This window comes from Ictalurus punctatus, chromosome 16, assembly GCF_001660625.3.
Source record: "Ictalurus punctatus breed USDA103 chromosome 16, Coco_2.0, whole genome shotgun sequence".
NCBI lineage: Eukaryota > Metazoa > Chordata > Actinopteri > Siluriformes > Ictaluridae > Ictalurus > Ictalurus punctatus.
Window position 1 is genome coordinate 23,280,842 of NC_030431.2, and position 17,853 is coordinate 23,298,694.

Here is a 17,853-nt window from a genome sequence, read left to right on the forward strand (position 1 = left end):
CCATATAGTGTATATCATTGTGTAATTCAGAATTGATGCCACAGCTGTACATGCTCATGTAACACTTGAACTGAATAAAGGTAACAAGCTCATTTCATGCTGTAGCTTCGTCAAAGGAGGGCTTTTTTTCTTTTCTTTTTTTGGTAGAGGAAAGTGGCTAGTGTTTTTGAAGGTGATGTAGCTCACGTTCGTATCTGTAGGGGCTTGTCTGAGACGAAATCAGAAACTTTTTAGGGGAAAATTTAAATAAAAGAAAGCATCAGCTCCTCCTTCTGCTTTCACTTTGCGCATCAGTCGGGGAAGGCGCAGAGCTACTGTACAGGAGGCTGCACCAAGAGCTTTTTTTTATTGTTTGTTTGTTTGTTTTGTTTTTCATCATGCCCATTACTTTTTATTATTTTTTCACTGAGTAGGCTACAGGAAATATATCTACTTTATATCTACTTTGACTGCTCAGTTAATTTAAATAAAACAACAACAGAGCAGCAGGCCTAATTTTATTAGATTCATTTTTTTTTTTTCATAAAAGAAAAAAAGAGTATTTGGCATTGTGTAGCAGGGAGGTCGGGAATCTCACGGAGAAAATGCGCGCACGACAACTCGACACCATATTTCATCTGTGTCTGTTAAGCTGCGTGCTCCAGAGCGCACGGTGCCAGCGGGACTCGGCGCCTCTCAGGCGGACCATCCAGTGGCAGCACGACGGCAGACTCTTCAGCATCCTGAGTCAGGGCGCGCAGTACGTGCCTCCGTTGAGGAGAAACGGAAACGGAGATGCAGAGCAGGAGCAGCAGCGGCGGCAGCAGTCTCCGGTCAGACCCCTAACCGTGATCAGCAGTGGCCATGCGAGACACAACGAGCCGTCTGGCTCTTCCGCGCCATCGCACTCACACGGATCGCGCTTGTTGCCAAGCAGGCGCGCCGGTGCGCCTCGCGGCCGCGTAAACGACACCGCGCGCACGGCTCCTGGGCCGGTTCCGTCTCCGTCTCCGCCACCTCCGAGGGCGCGAGCGGACGCCATGGTCGGAGACGATCCTTACAATCCGTACAAGTACAGCGAACAGGACAACCCGTACTACAACTACTATGACGCGTATGAAAGACCAAGACCGAGACAGAGACCCGGATACGGAACAGGCTACTTTCAGTACGGTAAGGTAGTACACGCGCTGGTACAGTGTACTTTATTATTATTATTATTATTATTATTATTATTATTATTATTATTAACAGCATTTATTCATAATACATCATTAGGCTACAACTGCTCTAAGACTACATATGAAAAGAAATAAAAGTGTTAAACTGTATCTTTCCTTGTCATTGGGGTGTTCCTCTTAAGGGTTACAACTTTTCGTACATTTAGTGTGAAGCCATCTTACATGGTCACGTGAATGTCGTGTAACTTTACATTTACATTTATGGCATTTGGCAGATGCCCTTATCCATCTCATGGGGCCTTGCTCAAGGGCCCAACAATGGCATCAGCTTGGTAGTGCGCACTCACGACCTTCTTGAGCAGTAGACCAACACCTTAACCACTGAGCTACCACTGCCCTCTTGCTGTGAATTGATTTAAGGTGCATCAATGGACCACTCTTGTACCTTTATACTTCTAGCTTTATACTATATGCACTTTTCCAGGTAAAAAAAAATACACACTAAAGGTAAAAAAAAAAAAAAAAAAGATGTGTCCTTGAGGTGACACGTGACGAGGAAAGGTACAGTTTAGTACCCGAAAGGAGACTGAAGTACTGAATAGAATTAGAACTGCACTCCAGCAAAGCACATGTGCATCGTGAGCATTCGGACCAGATACATTTGGATAAATTAACATCTAGCTTTGGTCAATTGATTGCACTGCTTATATACGATCATGGCACATTACAGCAAGTGTATCGCAATTGTAATGTAGTCGAAATATATATAACGTAAAATATATTTTAGTCAGAGTGTGCTGCTCTATAACTTTAGCCGGGAACATTCAATTTTCATCAACAGATCGTGTTAAACAAAGAATGCAGTCCATATCATGGACGTTCATATCAAAGGTACAATGTCTCTAAACACAGTGCACCGTGCACTATGTTCATGGACTGCATACTCTGTACTTAAGTATTGTACCTGTATTGGTGTAGAATAGTTCAAATAAATAAGTAAATAATATAAAACAGAAATGACAAATTGCCACATTGTGCCTCGTATTATTGAGCAGCACCAGAACAGAACAGGCTCCACCGATACAGTCTCTGATTTTAAACCCAAAATGTCTGCCCTAAATTTTCTGCTCCTTATGTACATGTCTTAAAGCTCCTTTCTTACTGTACGCACTGACCATCTTGAAAGATTCAGAGCACAGCCGGTTCTAATTGCTCCACCTCTTTCGCGTCATAGATCAGACTGTGAATGTCAAGTGCAAGATGTGTGCACTTTAGTCTCATTGGGCTTCTCCATGTGAAAACACTAGTTGTAATACAAAAAAAGTCATTTGAGCCAGCTACAGCTTTTCAATTAAATTAAGTGCTGTTGGAATTTGTATGGAACAGTATGGGTTTTTTTTTGTTGTATTTTTTTTTTAAGAGTCGTTTGACAATTCAGTTCACCCTGTACTATATTGAAAACACATTATTAACACATTATTTGATGTTTTATTTTGTGGATTTAATTTAATTTTGAAAATATACACTCATTTCAAATCTGATGACTGCAACACACTCCAAAAAAGTTTTGACAGTCGACTGTTTACCACTGTGTAACATTACCTTTTCTTTTAATAACACTTATTAAGCGTTTGGGCACTGAGTGAAGACACCAGTTGATTAAGTTTAGTAAGCGGAATTTTCTGGACAGTGTTGATGTACGGCTTCTGCTTTGCACAGTAAAGCTTTAACTTGCATCTGTGGATGCAGCGGCGAATGGTGTTGATGACAAAGGTTTACCAAAGTATTCCCGAGCCCATATTAGGATATCCATTACAGACTTATGCCGGTTTTTAAGACAGTGACGTCTGAGGGATCGGAAATCACGTCCATTCAGAAGTGGTTTTCGGCCTCGCCCTTTACGCACCGAGAGTTGACCGGATTCCTTGAATCTTTTAATTATACTGTGCACTGTAGAAGGTGAAACGCCCAAAATCCTACCGATTTGCCTTTGCGGAATGTTGTTCTCAAAGTGTTGGATTTTTCGCTGATGCATCTGTTGGCAGATTGGCAAGCCTTGACCCATCCTTGCTCTTGAAGGACTAGGCCTTCTTTGGAGGCTCAATATATACTATGATTAGATGATTGTCTCACCTGTTTCACATCACCTTGTCCCATCGCTATTAGTGCTAAATTGCCCCAGTCCCAACTTTTTTGGAACATGTCGCATGCATCAATTTCAAAATAAACATTTATCTTGAAAAACACCATGCAGTTGATTAGATAAAACATCAAATACCTTGTCTTTATACATTCTTTGTTTAAATACAAGTCAAAGTACATTTATAGATCCCTCTTTGTTTTTATTAGCATTTTCCATACTGTCCCAACTTTTTCGAAATTGGCGTTGTACATCGTTCTTTTATCTCAGTCTCTTCTTTATATACTGTACACAAAAGCATGAATGAAAACGCATTAGTTAGCTTTCCGCAATAATATTAACTCCTGTGTGGAGTGATTAGTGTTGATTAGATTTGCATTGCTAACTTCATTTGGTTCTTAGGATAAGATGTTAAAATGCTCTGCAGGTTTGCCTGACCTCGTGCCAGATCCGTACTACATTCAGGCCTCCACTTATGTGCAAAGGGTGCCGATGTACAACCTCCGATGTGCCGCAGAGGAAAACTGCCTTTCCAGGTACTGCAAAAGTAAACTGGGGTTTAGCCAATGTGAATCCGAAACCTTTGAGAAATCACATTGTTCATAGAAAGAAAAGAAAACAGACACTGGTTATTTTAGTCTGAATTACAGTCATGAAGGTGTCATTTTTAATATCTCATATCAATCAATGTGACTAGACTTCCGTTATATTCTTGAATACACTGATTGGTGAAGCATATTCCAGAATATAACATAAATCCAGTCACCTTCATTCAGTACTATGAGCTAGCTAGCTAACATTGGAGAAAACTGTCATTCGGATATGGTCCGTCTGTTTGACCAGAGCACGTGAGATTAGACTGTATAAGCAGCAGTCTTGTCATTAATGTTAAATCATTCAACTCTTTACCTCATTGATATCTTTGATTAGCATCGCTTAGTGTTGGATTCGCTGATTGATTAAAACTGGTTGATATGGCCTCAAAACATTACATCAAGAAAGTAAAAAGGAAAAGGAAAATGTCTAACTTGACATGCTTTAAAATGATTTGTTGTTAGTTAATATACTAAAATTATGCTAATGTTATCTAGCTAGGTCGTCATGTACTAGCTAGCATGTACTTGCTAGCTATATAAATATCTAAACCCCTAATGTTTTTATCGTTATTTCAATTTTATGTCAGTGTAGGCTATTTTTCTGGGTCTAAAAGAAATCTCCAGCAAATGTTACATGATTACACTTGACTAAATGTTAGCTATGGTTATATGCTGAAGTGTCCTTGCTAGCGATGCTGCTCGAGTTAGCTAGCTAGCAAATTAAACAGTGCTAGCATGATATTTCGATTTGTGCCGTGTGGATCTGGTTTGTACTCCTTCTATGAGTGTTTTTGTGCCAGTCATTTATTATTGAAGTCAATCTTCATATGTCAGTCCAGTTTTGTTCTTTCAACCATCAACATTGTCCATGCTTAGTTTGGATGTTTGGCAGGACAGGGGAATGAAAAGGAGGAATCTATTATATTTAAGCAACTAAGCTGACTTATGACTTACCAGATGAATCATGATGATCTCTGTAAAATTCCTATGATTCAAGCCAGTTCTGAGGAACTGAGGGTTTCTAACAGGAAAAAGGGGGAGGAAAAAGTGAAATCTTGCAATAGAGGGAGGAGAATTTCACTCCAAGACATGGAAAAATCATCAGCAGACTGTTGAAGTGATTACTGAAGCATACTGAAATAGTGTAATCCCAACGAGAGAGATAAAAATGCAACAATATTTATTGCCAATATGTAGTTTCCTGTAATCACTCTGTCAGAACGCAATTTCCAAAAGTCATTTGAACTCTCTGAGGACCCCGGCTGATGTCTGACGTGCTGTGTTTGGTGTCCTGTTTGTGCTGAGCAGCTCTTCGTACAGGTCGAGAGATTACGATACGCGGATGCTGCTGCGCTTCCCACAGCGTGTCAAGAACCAGGGCACGTCTGACTTCCTGCCAAGCCGGCCACGCTATTCCTGGGAGTGGCACAGCTGCCATCAGTAAGTTTCTCTCTGCCTGTTCTCGATATCACAGCAGAACTGTACGTGTGTATTTAGCTGTGATTACATGTTTGTGTTTTCCGCCATTGTCCCAAAGTGACTTTTGTGTGATGCATAGCTGATGATTTAAAGTTAACTTTCTGAAACCTACAGTAAATGACCTCATGAAAAAGATAAGTATATAAATTATTAACCACCTGTCTCTGAAAGCATACAGTATTTCACTTTGCCATAGATCAAAGTGAAAATGATGTATTTTATGCTGTATATCACACACGACCAATGATCCAGCAGTAATTAGGGAAGTTAAAGTGAATTACATTGTAAATACGACAACGTATTACTGTGACACATCACACTGTGACAGAACATCCTATCCACCTGCAGTCCAATCCTGTCATTGTTAAATACACTTCAGTCTTTATTTCTCAGATCTTAATGGGCCTCTAATAACAAGTGGACATTGAGAATAGCCCACAGATAAAAGCTACATGTGCGTTGTTATTATTATTATTATTATTATAGATACAGTATTATACATGTGCATTATTATCATTTAGTCTCTTGAGCCAGACTTCTGGCTTTTCTCTAGAGAGTTTGATTGATCTCATCAGTAAATGTAGCCAAGAACAGGCTAGTTTCACTAGAAAATATGTGTATGTTTATGTTTGAATAATGTTTTATTGGCAACCATCCGTTTAAAACCTTTACTCACCACTGACTGTTTCAAATAAGTCTGTAAAATCTTTTGGATTTGATGGGATGTGTTTTTGTCAGACCCATGACTAAATCTTTTGCAGAACAGTGTCACGGAAGTTAATTTTCCCATTAGAAACCAAGTGCAGAGAGCGAATCAGATTCACGATCCTGAAGGTTGTGGCCAGAGAAGTGTATAAAACATGCCAGATGCTCTGTGTGCTCTGAGACAAGTGTCTAAAGCTGAGACTTATTTCATTTATACATATCCCTTACCATATTTGCATATAATTATATGCATTCCGTATTGTATGTATGTATTTTAAAGTACACCTATTATGGTTTTTCAGATATTACCTTTCATGTAGTGTGTTATAGATCTGTTTGTGAGTGTGAAAACGTCTGCAAAGTTTCAAAAAACAAAGCGCACGACAAACGGAGTTATCGACTCCCAAAGAAGGAACCGATTCTGAACGGCTGAAACGAGTCGTTAGTGATTCCAGACTCACTTCCTGTACACACCTATGTAGGTTTGTAACAAAAAGCCCCGCCTCTGGTCTTCATCGGATGCTCGCTGACAGCGGTAGACCGATCACGACAGACTGGGACATCTGACCAATCAGAGCAGAGTATGTTCTCTGAAAGGAGGAGTTTAGAACGGATCATTTGACGAGTCGGTTTTGACACTTGGGGGTAAAATGTAATGCTGCAGTTTAAATGATGAGCCCGTTAAAATATTTTTTGACCTCGGATGCCTGTGAATCTATTGTATGAGACCTTTAAAACAAGATTAGGCACGTTTCAAAACCACAAGAGGTGCGCTTTAAAAAAATTCATACTATGGTCTGTCTGAATACTCGATTCTGATTGGCTAGAAGGGGTGCGTTTAAATTGTATAATGCACAGGTTATTCCAGTCAGTTTAATCACCGTTCTGAATGAATGTGCTGCTTATAAACAACTGTAACCATAGTAACATAGAGTTGCAGTTGCACACAGTAGTTAAACTCACAGCTTCATTATTAGTAGAGACGCGGCACAGACTCAGGCAATTCTCTCTCTCTCTCTCTCTCTCTCTCTCTCTCTCTCTAATAACTATTTATTATAATTCATTCAAATGATAATAAATATAATAAATCACACTACTTTATCTCTGTGTATGATTTAGAGCAGGCAGAATCCTAGATCTAATGACCCGTATATAAACTAACTAACTAAAATGAACTGTTATTTATATCTTTTCGGTCAAATTTTGTGCTGCAACATCAATAACAGCTTTAATTTGTGAATGCTGTGAATGTGAAGCGACCATGGTATAAGCAGGATAATCCATGGCGAGGTGTGCATTACACAGATGGTTCTTTGCCTCCACGTCACGTGTTAAAATCATGTAATGCACACCTAGCCTTGGATTATCCCTTACATATACATACGTGCAGAGATCATGTCTGCACAGCCTTGGAACTAAATAAAACAAAGAAATGTATCATTTATAATTTATCTTATAACAAGAGTGAGTTAGGTTTCACACATGTAAGTAAAATAGCTAAGCTATAGAGTGTGTTAAGATATCATAATGATATGGTATCAGGTCAGAAGTGTGCGTCTGCCTTTCTGACCGTGATAGAAATATTCTCAAACGACCTCTTTCATATCCTCTGAGCAACTTTTGGATCCTCTTGCGTTGTGATATTCCCAGTACAATTTGACATTTCTGACATGACGCTGCCAAATGTGATACAAAGCCTTATTCAGACCATATCTGGAGACTGAGAGAAGATCAAGACAAAACTCTTTTCATCCAGTATTGGCCTACAATAGACAGACACTTTATTGCTCCTCTGAGAGAAGCTGTATTGTTACAGCTGCTGGACAGCACAGTGCATGAAGGAAGAGCCTTTGGCAGAAACTTTTATCCAAAGCTAATTCAAAGTGATGCAGAGTGCAGTCCAAGCACAGAGTCGAGCAGGTGAGCGTTACAGATCGTACGCAAAGGCTCCTGCTCAGGCTCTCTAGAAGTAGCTATAGTGGATATAAAAAGTCTACACACCTTTCTTAAAAATGCAGGTTTTTACGATGTAAAAAAAAAAATCTAACGTACAATAAACTGGTTGCATAACTGCGCACACTATTGTACAATAGGGCCGTGTTCAGAATGAAGCAATTATATTCAAATTCATGTTCAAAAGTAATTATCATACACATGTAATCAATGACATGATTCTGATTAACCCCAAATAAACATCGGGAGATTTCTGACTCTTTAGTATACAGTTATAGTATACATAATCACACTAATCAGTATCGCCCAGATGAGGATGGGTCCCATTTTGAGTCTGGTTCCTTTCAAGGTTTCTTCCTCATGTCATCTCAGGGACTTTTTTTTCCCTAGCCACTCTCGCCTTAGGCTTTCTCATTAGGGAAAATTAAAATTTTTAACATTTCTATCAGGACTTCTGTAAAAGCTGCTTTGTGAGAGTGTCCATTGTTAAAAGTGTTATAGACTGTAAATAAAACTGAATCCATTTGGATTTCATCAGACTGCTGAAGCCGTGGTCCGTATTAAATGTGCAGTGGAACACTGTGAAGGCGATCATCAACAAGTCGAGAAAAAAAAAAAGCCTCAACAAGTGGTGAGAATGGGGAATACGTTTTGCCGAAATATACCTACAGTCTCGCTAAACCATGTGGTAAAATGCATCATGGTCTGAGGAGACCAAGGGAGAACGTTTTTAATTCTAAAAGAAATGTTTGATGCGAAAACAAGACAGCTTTTCACCCCAAGAACACCATACCTACGGTGAAGCATGGTGGTAGCAGCAGCATGCTATGGAGACTGGGGTTCTAGTCAAGACAGATCATGGCTAACTCCAAATACCAAACTATTTTGGCACCAAATCTGGATTTTGTGTCCACTGGGGCTTATTTATTTAAACCTACTTCGCTGACATATCCATACCAGGTCTCCCGAGGAGGGTGCATGTAAAATACAACAAAACAAGATGGAATACTTTCTCAATAATTCATTCTGTAAAAGAAACTTGAAGTACATTGACTAAGCACGTACTATTTTGCAATCAAAGTAGAAAAATTACACAACGAACAGACAACAAAACTGTTAGATTTGTGTTCCTTAGTTTGAATGCGGAGGAACACTTTTCTGTTCACCATTGAGTGTGAGTGTCTGTTTTCCTATACGTAAAAATGTATATGAATCACGGCTTCGATATCACGACTAGACGTGTACATTTAAATTAATTACGCTGTATAAAATGTTATTGGGTGAGAGTCTGGATTAGCTCATCTCACTTTGTGCTAGGTGTGTTGGGATTTTGGTGCTGGTGGTGGTACAGGAAACAATCTGTGGTCTTGTCTAAAGGAAAACAGTGTGGAGGTCTGCTCTGAGTGCTCAGCCATTCCAGACACTCTAATGGCTTTCAGGGCATAGTTCTGCACTGATGTCAGCTATGTTGTACCGCCATGTATGGAGTACATGTGGCTGAGCTCCACTCAACACACAATCTCACACATATGGTCCTTTTAGGACAGCACTGAAGTGTGTTTGTTCTGGGTGATATATAATGGAAGATTTCTGGCCCTGATTTACATCCCCAATTCCGAAAAAGTTGGGACAGTATGGAAAATGCAAAAAAAAAAAAAACAACAACAAAAAAACAAAAAGAGTCGTTTGAAAATTCACTTCACCCTGTACTATATTGAAAACACATTATTAACATATTATCTGATGTCTTACTTTGTGAATTGAATGTATATTTGAAAACATACACTCATTTCAAATCTGATGACTGCAACACACTCCAAAAAAGTTGGGACAGTCAAAACTGTTTACCGCCGTGTAACATCACCTTTTCTTTTAATAACACTTATAATAACACTTGAAGACACCAGTTGGTTATGTTTAGCATAACCAACTGGGTAGAATGTGGTGTGGTGTTGTCCTGCTCTGGATGGCAGCATATGTTGCTCCAAAATGTGTACATATCTTTCTGCATTAACGCTGCCCTCTCAGATGTGCAGGTTACCCATGCCATGGGCACTGACACGCCCACATACCATAACAGAGGCTGGCTTTTGGACCGAACGCTCATAACAGCTTGGATGGTCCTTTTCCTCTTTGGCCCGGAGAACACGACGGCTGTTTTGTCCAAAGGTTATTTGAAATGTCGACTCGTCGGACCACAAAACACGTTTCCACTGTGCTACTGTCCATCTCAGATGAGACCGAGCCTAGAGAAGTGGGCGGAGCTTCTGGACAGTGTTGATGTACGGCTTCTGCTCTGCACAGTAAAGCCTTAACTTGCATCTGTGGATGCAGCGGCGAATGGTGTCGACTAACAAAGGTTTACCAAAGTATTCCCGAGCCCATGTCCGGATCTCCATTACAGACTCATGACAGTTTTTAAGACAGTGACGTCTGAGGGATCGGAGATCACACGCATTCAGAAGTTGTTTTCGACCTTTACATACCGAGATTTGACAGGATTCCTCAAATCTTTTTATTATATTGTGCACTTTAGAAAGTGAAACGCCCAAAATCCTACCGATTTGCCTTTGGGGAATGTTCTTCTCAAAGTGTTGGATTATTCGCTGATGCAAAATGCTGCACATTTTGCCCACAGTTGTAGACATCTTGGGTGTCTGATGTTTGCTTCTTTTAGTTTTGTGCTACAAATACAAGGCTAATGTAGCTAACAAATCGTGGAAGTCTGTCACACAAAAATCTTTTATATAAATATTAGTTCTTAAGTGGTCACAATCTCTTGTTAATGTGGTTTATGACACAGTGGGGCTTACTGTCATCTATAAACATGACCAACACGTCAACATGTAGCTAAAGACTGTATGGTTATTGAGGCTTGGACAACCAGAATCTTTTTCTTTTTTTGATACGGATGATAATGTTTTTCCTCTTTGTACATAAATCTTTTATTTAAAGTGACATTGCAGAGCTGTATATGAAGACTTGACCTGTTATCTACATTGCAAAACTAAAACTGAAAAACCTAAACTCACACACCACCACATATTTTGTGAAATCGACATTTGGGGAAAGTGCGACATGTATCTAAATTTGACTTTTATTTGTATTTTTTTTTTTTTTTGCCAAACCATTACTTTAATTATTTGTGCAAGCAAGTATTTTTATTTTTTTTAAATTAAGTGTTAAGACTTGCAAGTCTTAAGACTAGAATACCTACTGTTTTGTCAGTGTTGCTACACACTATGTGGAGAATGTACAGATTGAACCATTTTTAATACGAAAAAAAATGGAAGCTATTTTTAGAGCGTTGCACATGTTTTTTCCACGTTCTTTTCAGTAAACATATGAACTGAAATTTGACCTCAGTGTGAAAGTCTGCATACGAGCACCAGATCCCTACACGTGGCCTTTCTCCCCAGAGGGACCCTGAGCCTTGTTTGACTTGAGAAGTATGTCAGGAATCTTAAGTCTTAAATTAACATTGTGTTATTCGGCGAGCCTTAGGCAGGAAGAGTCTGATCACTGGGCTGACGCATGCTTGGTTGGAATGAAAGCTTGCAGCCTTGCCGGCCCTTTGCAGATAAGATTGAAGACGCCTGCCTTAAACACTGAACTATCCGACCTCTTTGATTAAGAAATTATGTAAAACCATTTTGTTTATCTTATTCAGCATTTATTTTCTTCTTTATTTGGTCAATCCATGTATTTTTTTTTGCTTTTTCATATGGTGAAATTAGTGTCTGTTAAGATCCCTCCATATCTACATACCCTTGGCTCCCGAAGCATATGAAGCGACATCCGTTTCGGTCATATTTGTTACTACTAAGACCACCTTTTTATATATATATATATTGAGTGTTTTAAAATATTTTGTACAATTTCTATATAATCTCAACAGATCGAGGTGTTGACCAAGTCGTCTGTGTATCCACAGGCACTACCACAGCATGGACGAATTCAGCCATTACGATCTGCTGGACGCCAGCACTCACTCCCGTGTGGCTGAGGGACACAAGGCTAGCTTCTGCCTGGAGGACACGTCCTGCGACTACGGCTACTATAGACGCTATGCTTGTACCGCTCATACACAGGTGATACAGCTCCACCTCGGCTGTGCCTGTTGCTAATTCATGCTAAATAGCACGTATGTAGGAGTCAATAAGACTTTATTTACTTTATTAATACTGAAGAATTCCTGATTTCTCAAAAATCATCTAGAAAAAATATTTTAGTGGTCAGTTTAGTCATGACGTGCACAGGGATATCTGGGTATCTAGTCTGGATCGAACATGTTGTTACTTAACAAAGAAAAATTGTATAGTTGTCGATGTAGTGAAGCTTTTTATATATATATATATATATATATATATATATATATATATATATATATATATATATATATATAAGGAGATTTATTTAACATTAATGGAAGGAGTATCAGTGCTTTGTAACAGTCAGTATGTTTTCTGCCACAGGAAAGTCTTTAGGACAGAGGAATTTGTGATTTCAGGTTTCTTTGTAACATTACAAGCTACCTTTTTTTTTTTTTATTAACTTCACACACACACACACCCTTTACATCAGCAACATGTGTCAGTGTGTGTATGAATTCGATTCAAGTGCATGCTGATAGTGCTTGTGTTTGTGTGTATGCTGTCGCAGGGTCTGAGTCCAGGATGTTACGACACTTACAACGCCGACATCGACTGTCAGTGGATCGACATTACAGACGTGAAACCTGGGAATTACATCCTCAAGGTGTGTGACACGAACAAGCTGCCTGGTGCATAGATATTTCTAACCTCTGTACTGCGATAAACTTAATGGTTCAGAGTCACGACACGGCATACGGTGGCCTGTAATCGCAAACCGCATTAACAAACTAAAAAAAACAAAAAACACCAACCAAAAACAGTAAATGAGAACATACAAACCTAAAAACACAACAGCACATTTAGAAACATGTCTCAAACGAGAAAGGGGAGGTGCTTATTGTACTTATCTACTCGTTGCTGATTGGACATTATCCAAAGCGACTTACAAATGAGGAAATACGAGCAAAGCGATATATCAAGCGGAGAACAGTACAAGTAGTGCTACCGTACAAGATTTAGAATTGAGTTCTAGAAAAGAAAAGTGCGCAGAGTAGGGGTGTATGTGCCAGAGTAATTTTATTTTAAATAATGTGGGGTTGACGTTTTAGGGGTTAGTTAGGTGTTCACGGAAGAGGTGAGTCTTTAGCTCTTTAGTTGGAACTTCATTCCACCACTGAGGGACATTTAGTGTGAAGGTTCTGGAAAGGGACCTTGAGCCACACTGAGTAGGCACTACTAAGCGTCGGTCGTTAACCGATCACAGATTGCGTGAGGGAACATAAGCCTCGAGGAGAGAGTTGAGGTTGGAGGGTACTGATCCAGACAAGGTCTTGTACGTGAGCATCAAGGCATGGAATTTGATACGGATGGCTACAGGAAGACAGTGGAGGGAGATGAAGAGGGTTGTGATATGGGTCCTTTTGGGCTGGTCGAAGACGAGGCGAGACTACTGACGGAATAGTTCAAATAATATCATATGAACTGATGAACATAAGCACAAATGAAAGCGTCGTTCAGTTCATTTAGGCTCATATTTCCTCTCGCTGTAATCATCCTACAGCTCTTTAGTTTCTGCGATCTCTAAAACTGAAGCTACGTTAGCACATACCGGGATTTTATCACTGCAAGTCGCCAGTCGCTGTACTATGATTTCGCCAGTAGGCATTCCTACTACTGGTTGCCATAGTAACTTTTATATCCAATTTTGACAACAAACCAGTTTTCTTGCTGGTTTCATTCTGGAGGGAGAGCGTTTGAATAGAAAATTCTCCAGGATATATATGCGTCATATCCTATGAGATATAGGAGAAGGAGTGTGAACTCTTTGCTATCGCGGCCGTCTACCTGCGGACTGCCTTCGTCTACGAAGATCATGTGCACTCTACTGTCTTCACTCCCATTGGTAGTTGCTGCAACAAGTCTCTCCAAATTTGCATAAAGTTAAAATTTTCTCGACTTTGTTGCATGGCTGGCCACGCCCACGTCTATTAGACAGTCGCTGTATGTGTGAACGTTGACGCAGGCTCTATCCAATCAGCAATGAGCATGTGATGTTCATTTGCTGTTATGTTTTCACATTTGTTGTGGTGTTTATAGTTTGGCTATTGTGTGTTCCGTTTGAGTTTTGGCTTTTTAATGTGTTTATACGGCTCACTGTAATAACCTGTACAAAGCAAACAAAAGACTGTAAGTCATTGCCAGCAACAAATGTGTTTTTTTGTTTTGTTTCATTTTTTCAGATCAGCGTTAACCCCAGTTATCAGGTTCAAGAGTCCGACTACAGCAACAACATTGTGCGGTGTGACCTTCGCTACACCGGCAACTACGTCTACGCTTCAGGATGTCAGTTGTCACCGTGAGTCTCATTTTATGGTTCTTCGTTTCACAGTTTTCTATTACATTGGGGGAAATAAGTATCGGACGTGTCAAGATTTATTTCAGTAAATATATTTCCAGTGAGGTTATCGCGTGAAATTTTCACCAGATGTCAGTATTAACTCAAGAAAAACGGAAATATAAAGAATTCACAACGTTAAAGTCCATAAATTAAGTTATGTGTAATAAAGTGGAATGACACGGGAAAAAAGTATTGAACACGCTAAGAAAAAGCAGTTGTCCAAGGCAAGTTAAGGCTAGGAACCAGCTGAAATCCATAAATAATTATACCCCCTATCTGTGCAAATTAATATCAGGTGGGTTAGTAAAGTCATGGTCTATAAAAAGACTTTTCGTTACCAAGGTGTCACACAAGAAACATCTCATGATGGGTAAAAGCAAAGAGCGCTCCCAAGATCTTTGCAACCTTATTGTTATGACACCTATTGATGGAATCGGATACAGACGTATTTCAAAACTTCTGAATCTTCCAATCCACAAGTGGAAGAAACATCACTCCGTCCTCAACCGGAGACGTACAGGAGCTCCTCGCAAGATTTCTGACCAGGGAGTCAGAAGAGTAGCCCAAGAGCCATGGACCACTCAGAAAGAGCTCCAGAAACACTTGGAGGCAGCAGGTGCCATCGTCACAGAGAAAACAATTGGCAATGCGCTCCACTGCTCACGCTCACACGCAATACTCCATTACTAAAGAAAAGGCATGTCGAAGGAAATATATTTACTGAAAAAAATGTTGACGCATCCAATACTTATTTCCCTCACTGTATGTTTTTAAATATAGTAAAGTATATAACAAATGACACTTTCATCGTACTCCTGAATACAATCCTGAAATGCAATGCTTTTGAAACGCAATTCATAATTCATAAGATGGCATTAACTATATTTATTTAACCATATGATGAGATCAATATCGGGATTATCATATAACCAGTATCATGATATCTTTTTCTAACTTGAATATAGCAATAGTCAAACTCTGATTGGAAGCAGCTGATCTGATTTCGATTTTAAGATTCATAACATAAAATTGTAAAAATGTCATTTTTATTTATTGGTAGAATTTTTTTTATTTTTATCCTTTTCAGTTTAAAGTCAATTACGTTTGTAGACATAATAGTTTTGATTTTTTTTTTCTTTTTTTCAAAATGGCAGTTATACAATATATTCAAACCTATATATGGTGATACAGATCATGTATACTAAAAATGTCTTTAAGTACCGCGATATGTTATTTTTGCCATATCGCCCACCCCTTATGAGGGGACGGAGGCCGTGATGTATTGAGGATTTGTTTCCTTGCACAAGTTTGTGTTTTTTTGTGCATCTGATTCATCTCATGAAAGGCTTGATACAATGTCGACGTGTCAAATTAGTAAAAATCAGCAAAATTCTAACATGTGTTAATGCTGATCTCATTTCTTGTGCTAAGGACCAGAAATGACGTGTTAGTGCGCAATGAAAGTGACATCAATACTTCCCTTGATGTCTTCGACTGAAATCGAGGAAGTTGCGTCAGCTGCAAAGCCACACAGAGTCCTTCAGATAACGTTCCCGAGTTTCAGTATACAGCAACTGATTATACACCATCACTGTGCTCCAGAAATAGCACGCAATCCTGTCCAGAAAAAAAAGTGATTATCTAATCTATTGTATTGCATGTATTAAAAATATACAGTAGAATATTTTACAATATACAGATTATTGCTGCTTTTCATATACTGGACAGGAGAATTTCGCCTTTGGTCAAAGTCACTAAGATCCTTACGCTTGCCCGTTTCTCCTGCTTCCAACACATCAACTTCAAGAACTGACAGTTCACTTGCTGCGTAATATATCCCACCCCTTAACAGGTGCCATTGTATAATCAGTGCCGAGATTGTCAATATTATTCACGTCACCTGTCGCTGGTTTTAACGTTATGGCTGATTGGTGTACTTGCATGGTATTTTTTTTTTCAATACATCACAGCATATTTCTCTTGCATAAGGCATAGATCCAGGCTGGAATTATAACAATAAATATAACTTTTATTTACACTGTATTTCATTTGGGGGGCCATAATCGCAACGTGTAAGTTGAGTTCTGTGTAAAAAAAAAAAAAAAAAAAAAGTCTTTTATGATAACGCACAATAATGAAACAATGAACAAGAAAATCTAGGAAAATGGAAGAAAGTCCAAAGTATCTCAGATATCTGACACTACCGTATTCTCTTCAGTCTGGATCGTGTTGCGTCTGATACAGATTTGACCAGAGGATCTAATACGTTAATAACACCAGTGTGATTTGGTCTCTTTCAGGTATTAAAACGTGTTCAGACCGACATCCCAAAACGAGGACAGACCGAGGCGACTCTAACGCTAGTCATCATGAAGAAAAGCAGTGGATTTCCACACTGACTGAATATGAGATTTCTGATACAATCATTTTGAAACTTAGAGCATATTACCAGATGAAGCTTAGGTACTGTTCTGTCTTTTATGAGGGGTTTTTTTTTCTTTTCTTCCTTTGGTTCATTTTGTTGATATTTCATGTAAGTCGATAGACATATTTTAATAAAGATTATAAAATGTTTACAAAAAAAATGAAATAAGTATGTTCCAGCTGAAGATAAAACGGTCATTCTGGTAGAAAGTGCAATTTATTCACCTATAGGGCCATGTTTAACTCAGCTCTACAGTGAGGCAGATTAAAGGTTCAGTCTGATCCATGCCGGACAACAATCAGCTCTTTGAGGATGTCCGTTTGTTTATCCTGAGAACTTATTTAACAAAAGCTCATATTACTGCAAGACATGTATTACATGAAAATGACTTGAATAAATATTCATTCTCTGATGTTTCTCTGGCTGAAACATTTCTTTGGACAGTTAGGGATGCATTAAACAAGTAAAGCAAACAACTTACGGACATGAGCTATGTGCATTAGAACAGCCAGAGCCATGACTATATCTGGAATCCTATCCAGGTATGTGTCCAAACTGAAAATATTTTACTTAGTTGTTACAAAAATAAGCTATGTATTTAATGTCATAAATTAGTAGTTTGGAGTTTAAACATTACCCCATTACCAGATTTTCCGCTTACCTCAAATGAGCCAAGTGCAAGATTTGTTTATATTCTTTGCTTATATGATGCATATAACAGCAGCTTATGAACTGCATCTAACTGCATGCCAGAATCAACACACACACACACACACACACACACACACACACACATATCTTAAATGATCTCATTCGGCTGAGTGAAATGAACATGTTGTCTACATTTAACTGAATTTTATTTAAGTGAAAATCTCAAATATACAAATAATAAAACCAAATGAG

At 38.9% G+C, this 17,853-nt stretch overlaps 1 protein-coding gene across 2 annotated transcripts; it reads left to right on the forward strand.

The window, feature by feature from the left end:
• Window positions 1–267: 267 nt before the first annotated feature.
• On the forward strand, window positions 268–17,362 carry loxa (lysyl oxidase a). 2 transcript variants are annotated; one of them, XM_017490048.3, is made up of 7 exons: window positions 269–1,152; window positions 3,728–3,836; window positions 5,205–5,336; window positions 11,968–12,124; window positions 12,696–12,791; window positions 14,368–14,483; window positions 16,826–17,362. In XM_017490048.3, the coding sequence occupies exons 1-7, from the start codon at window positions 585–587 to the stop codon at window positions 16,830–16,832; spliced, it is 1,185 nt and encodes a 394-aa protein (XP_017345537.1). In that variant the 5' UTR covers window positions 269–584; the 3' UTR covers window positions 16,833–17,362. The 2 variants fall into 2 exon arrangements, with proteins under 2 accessions (XP_053542930.1, XP_017345537.1); XM_053686955.1 differs by lacking the exon at window positions 16,826–17,362 and having other exon boundaries at window positions 268–1,152; window positions 14,368–14,487.
• Window positions 17,363–17,853: the final 491 nt, after the last annotated feature.

Coding starts and splice junctions, on each gene's coding strand:
- loxa (XM_017490048.3), top strand. CDS start 585: ATGCGCGCACGACAACTCGACACCATATTTCATCTGTGTCTGTTAAGC. Junction 1,153..3,727: donor AACAGGCTACTTTCAGTACG/GTAAGGTAGTAC, acceptor AATGCTCTGCAG/GTTTGCCTGACCTCGTGCCA. Junction 12,125..12,695: donor CTTGTACCGCTCATACACAG/GTGATACAGCTC, acceptor ATGCTGTCGCAG/GGTCTGAGTCCAGGATGTTA.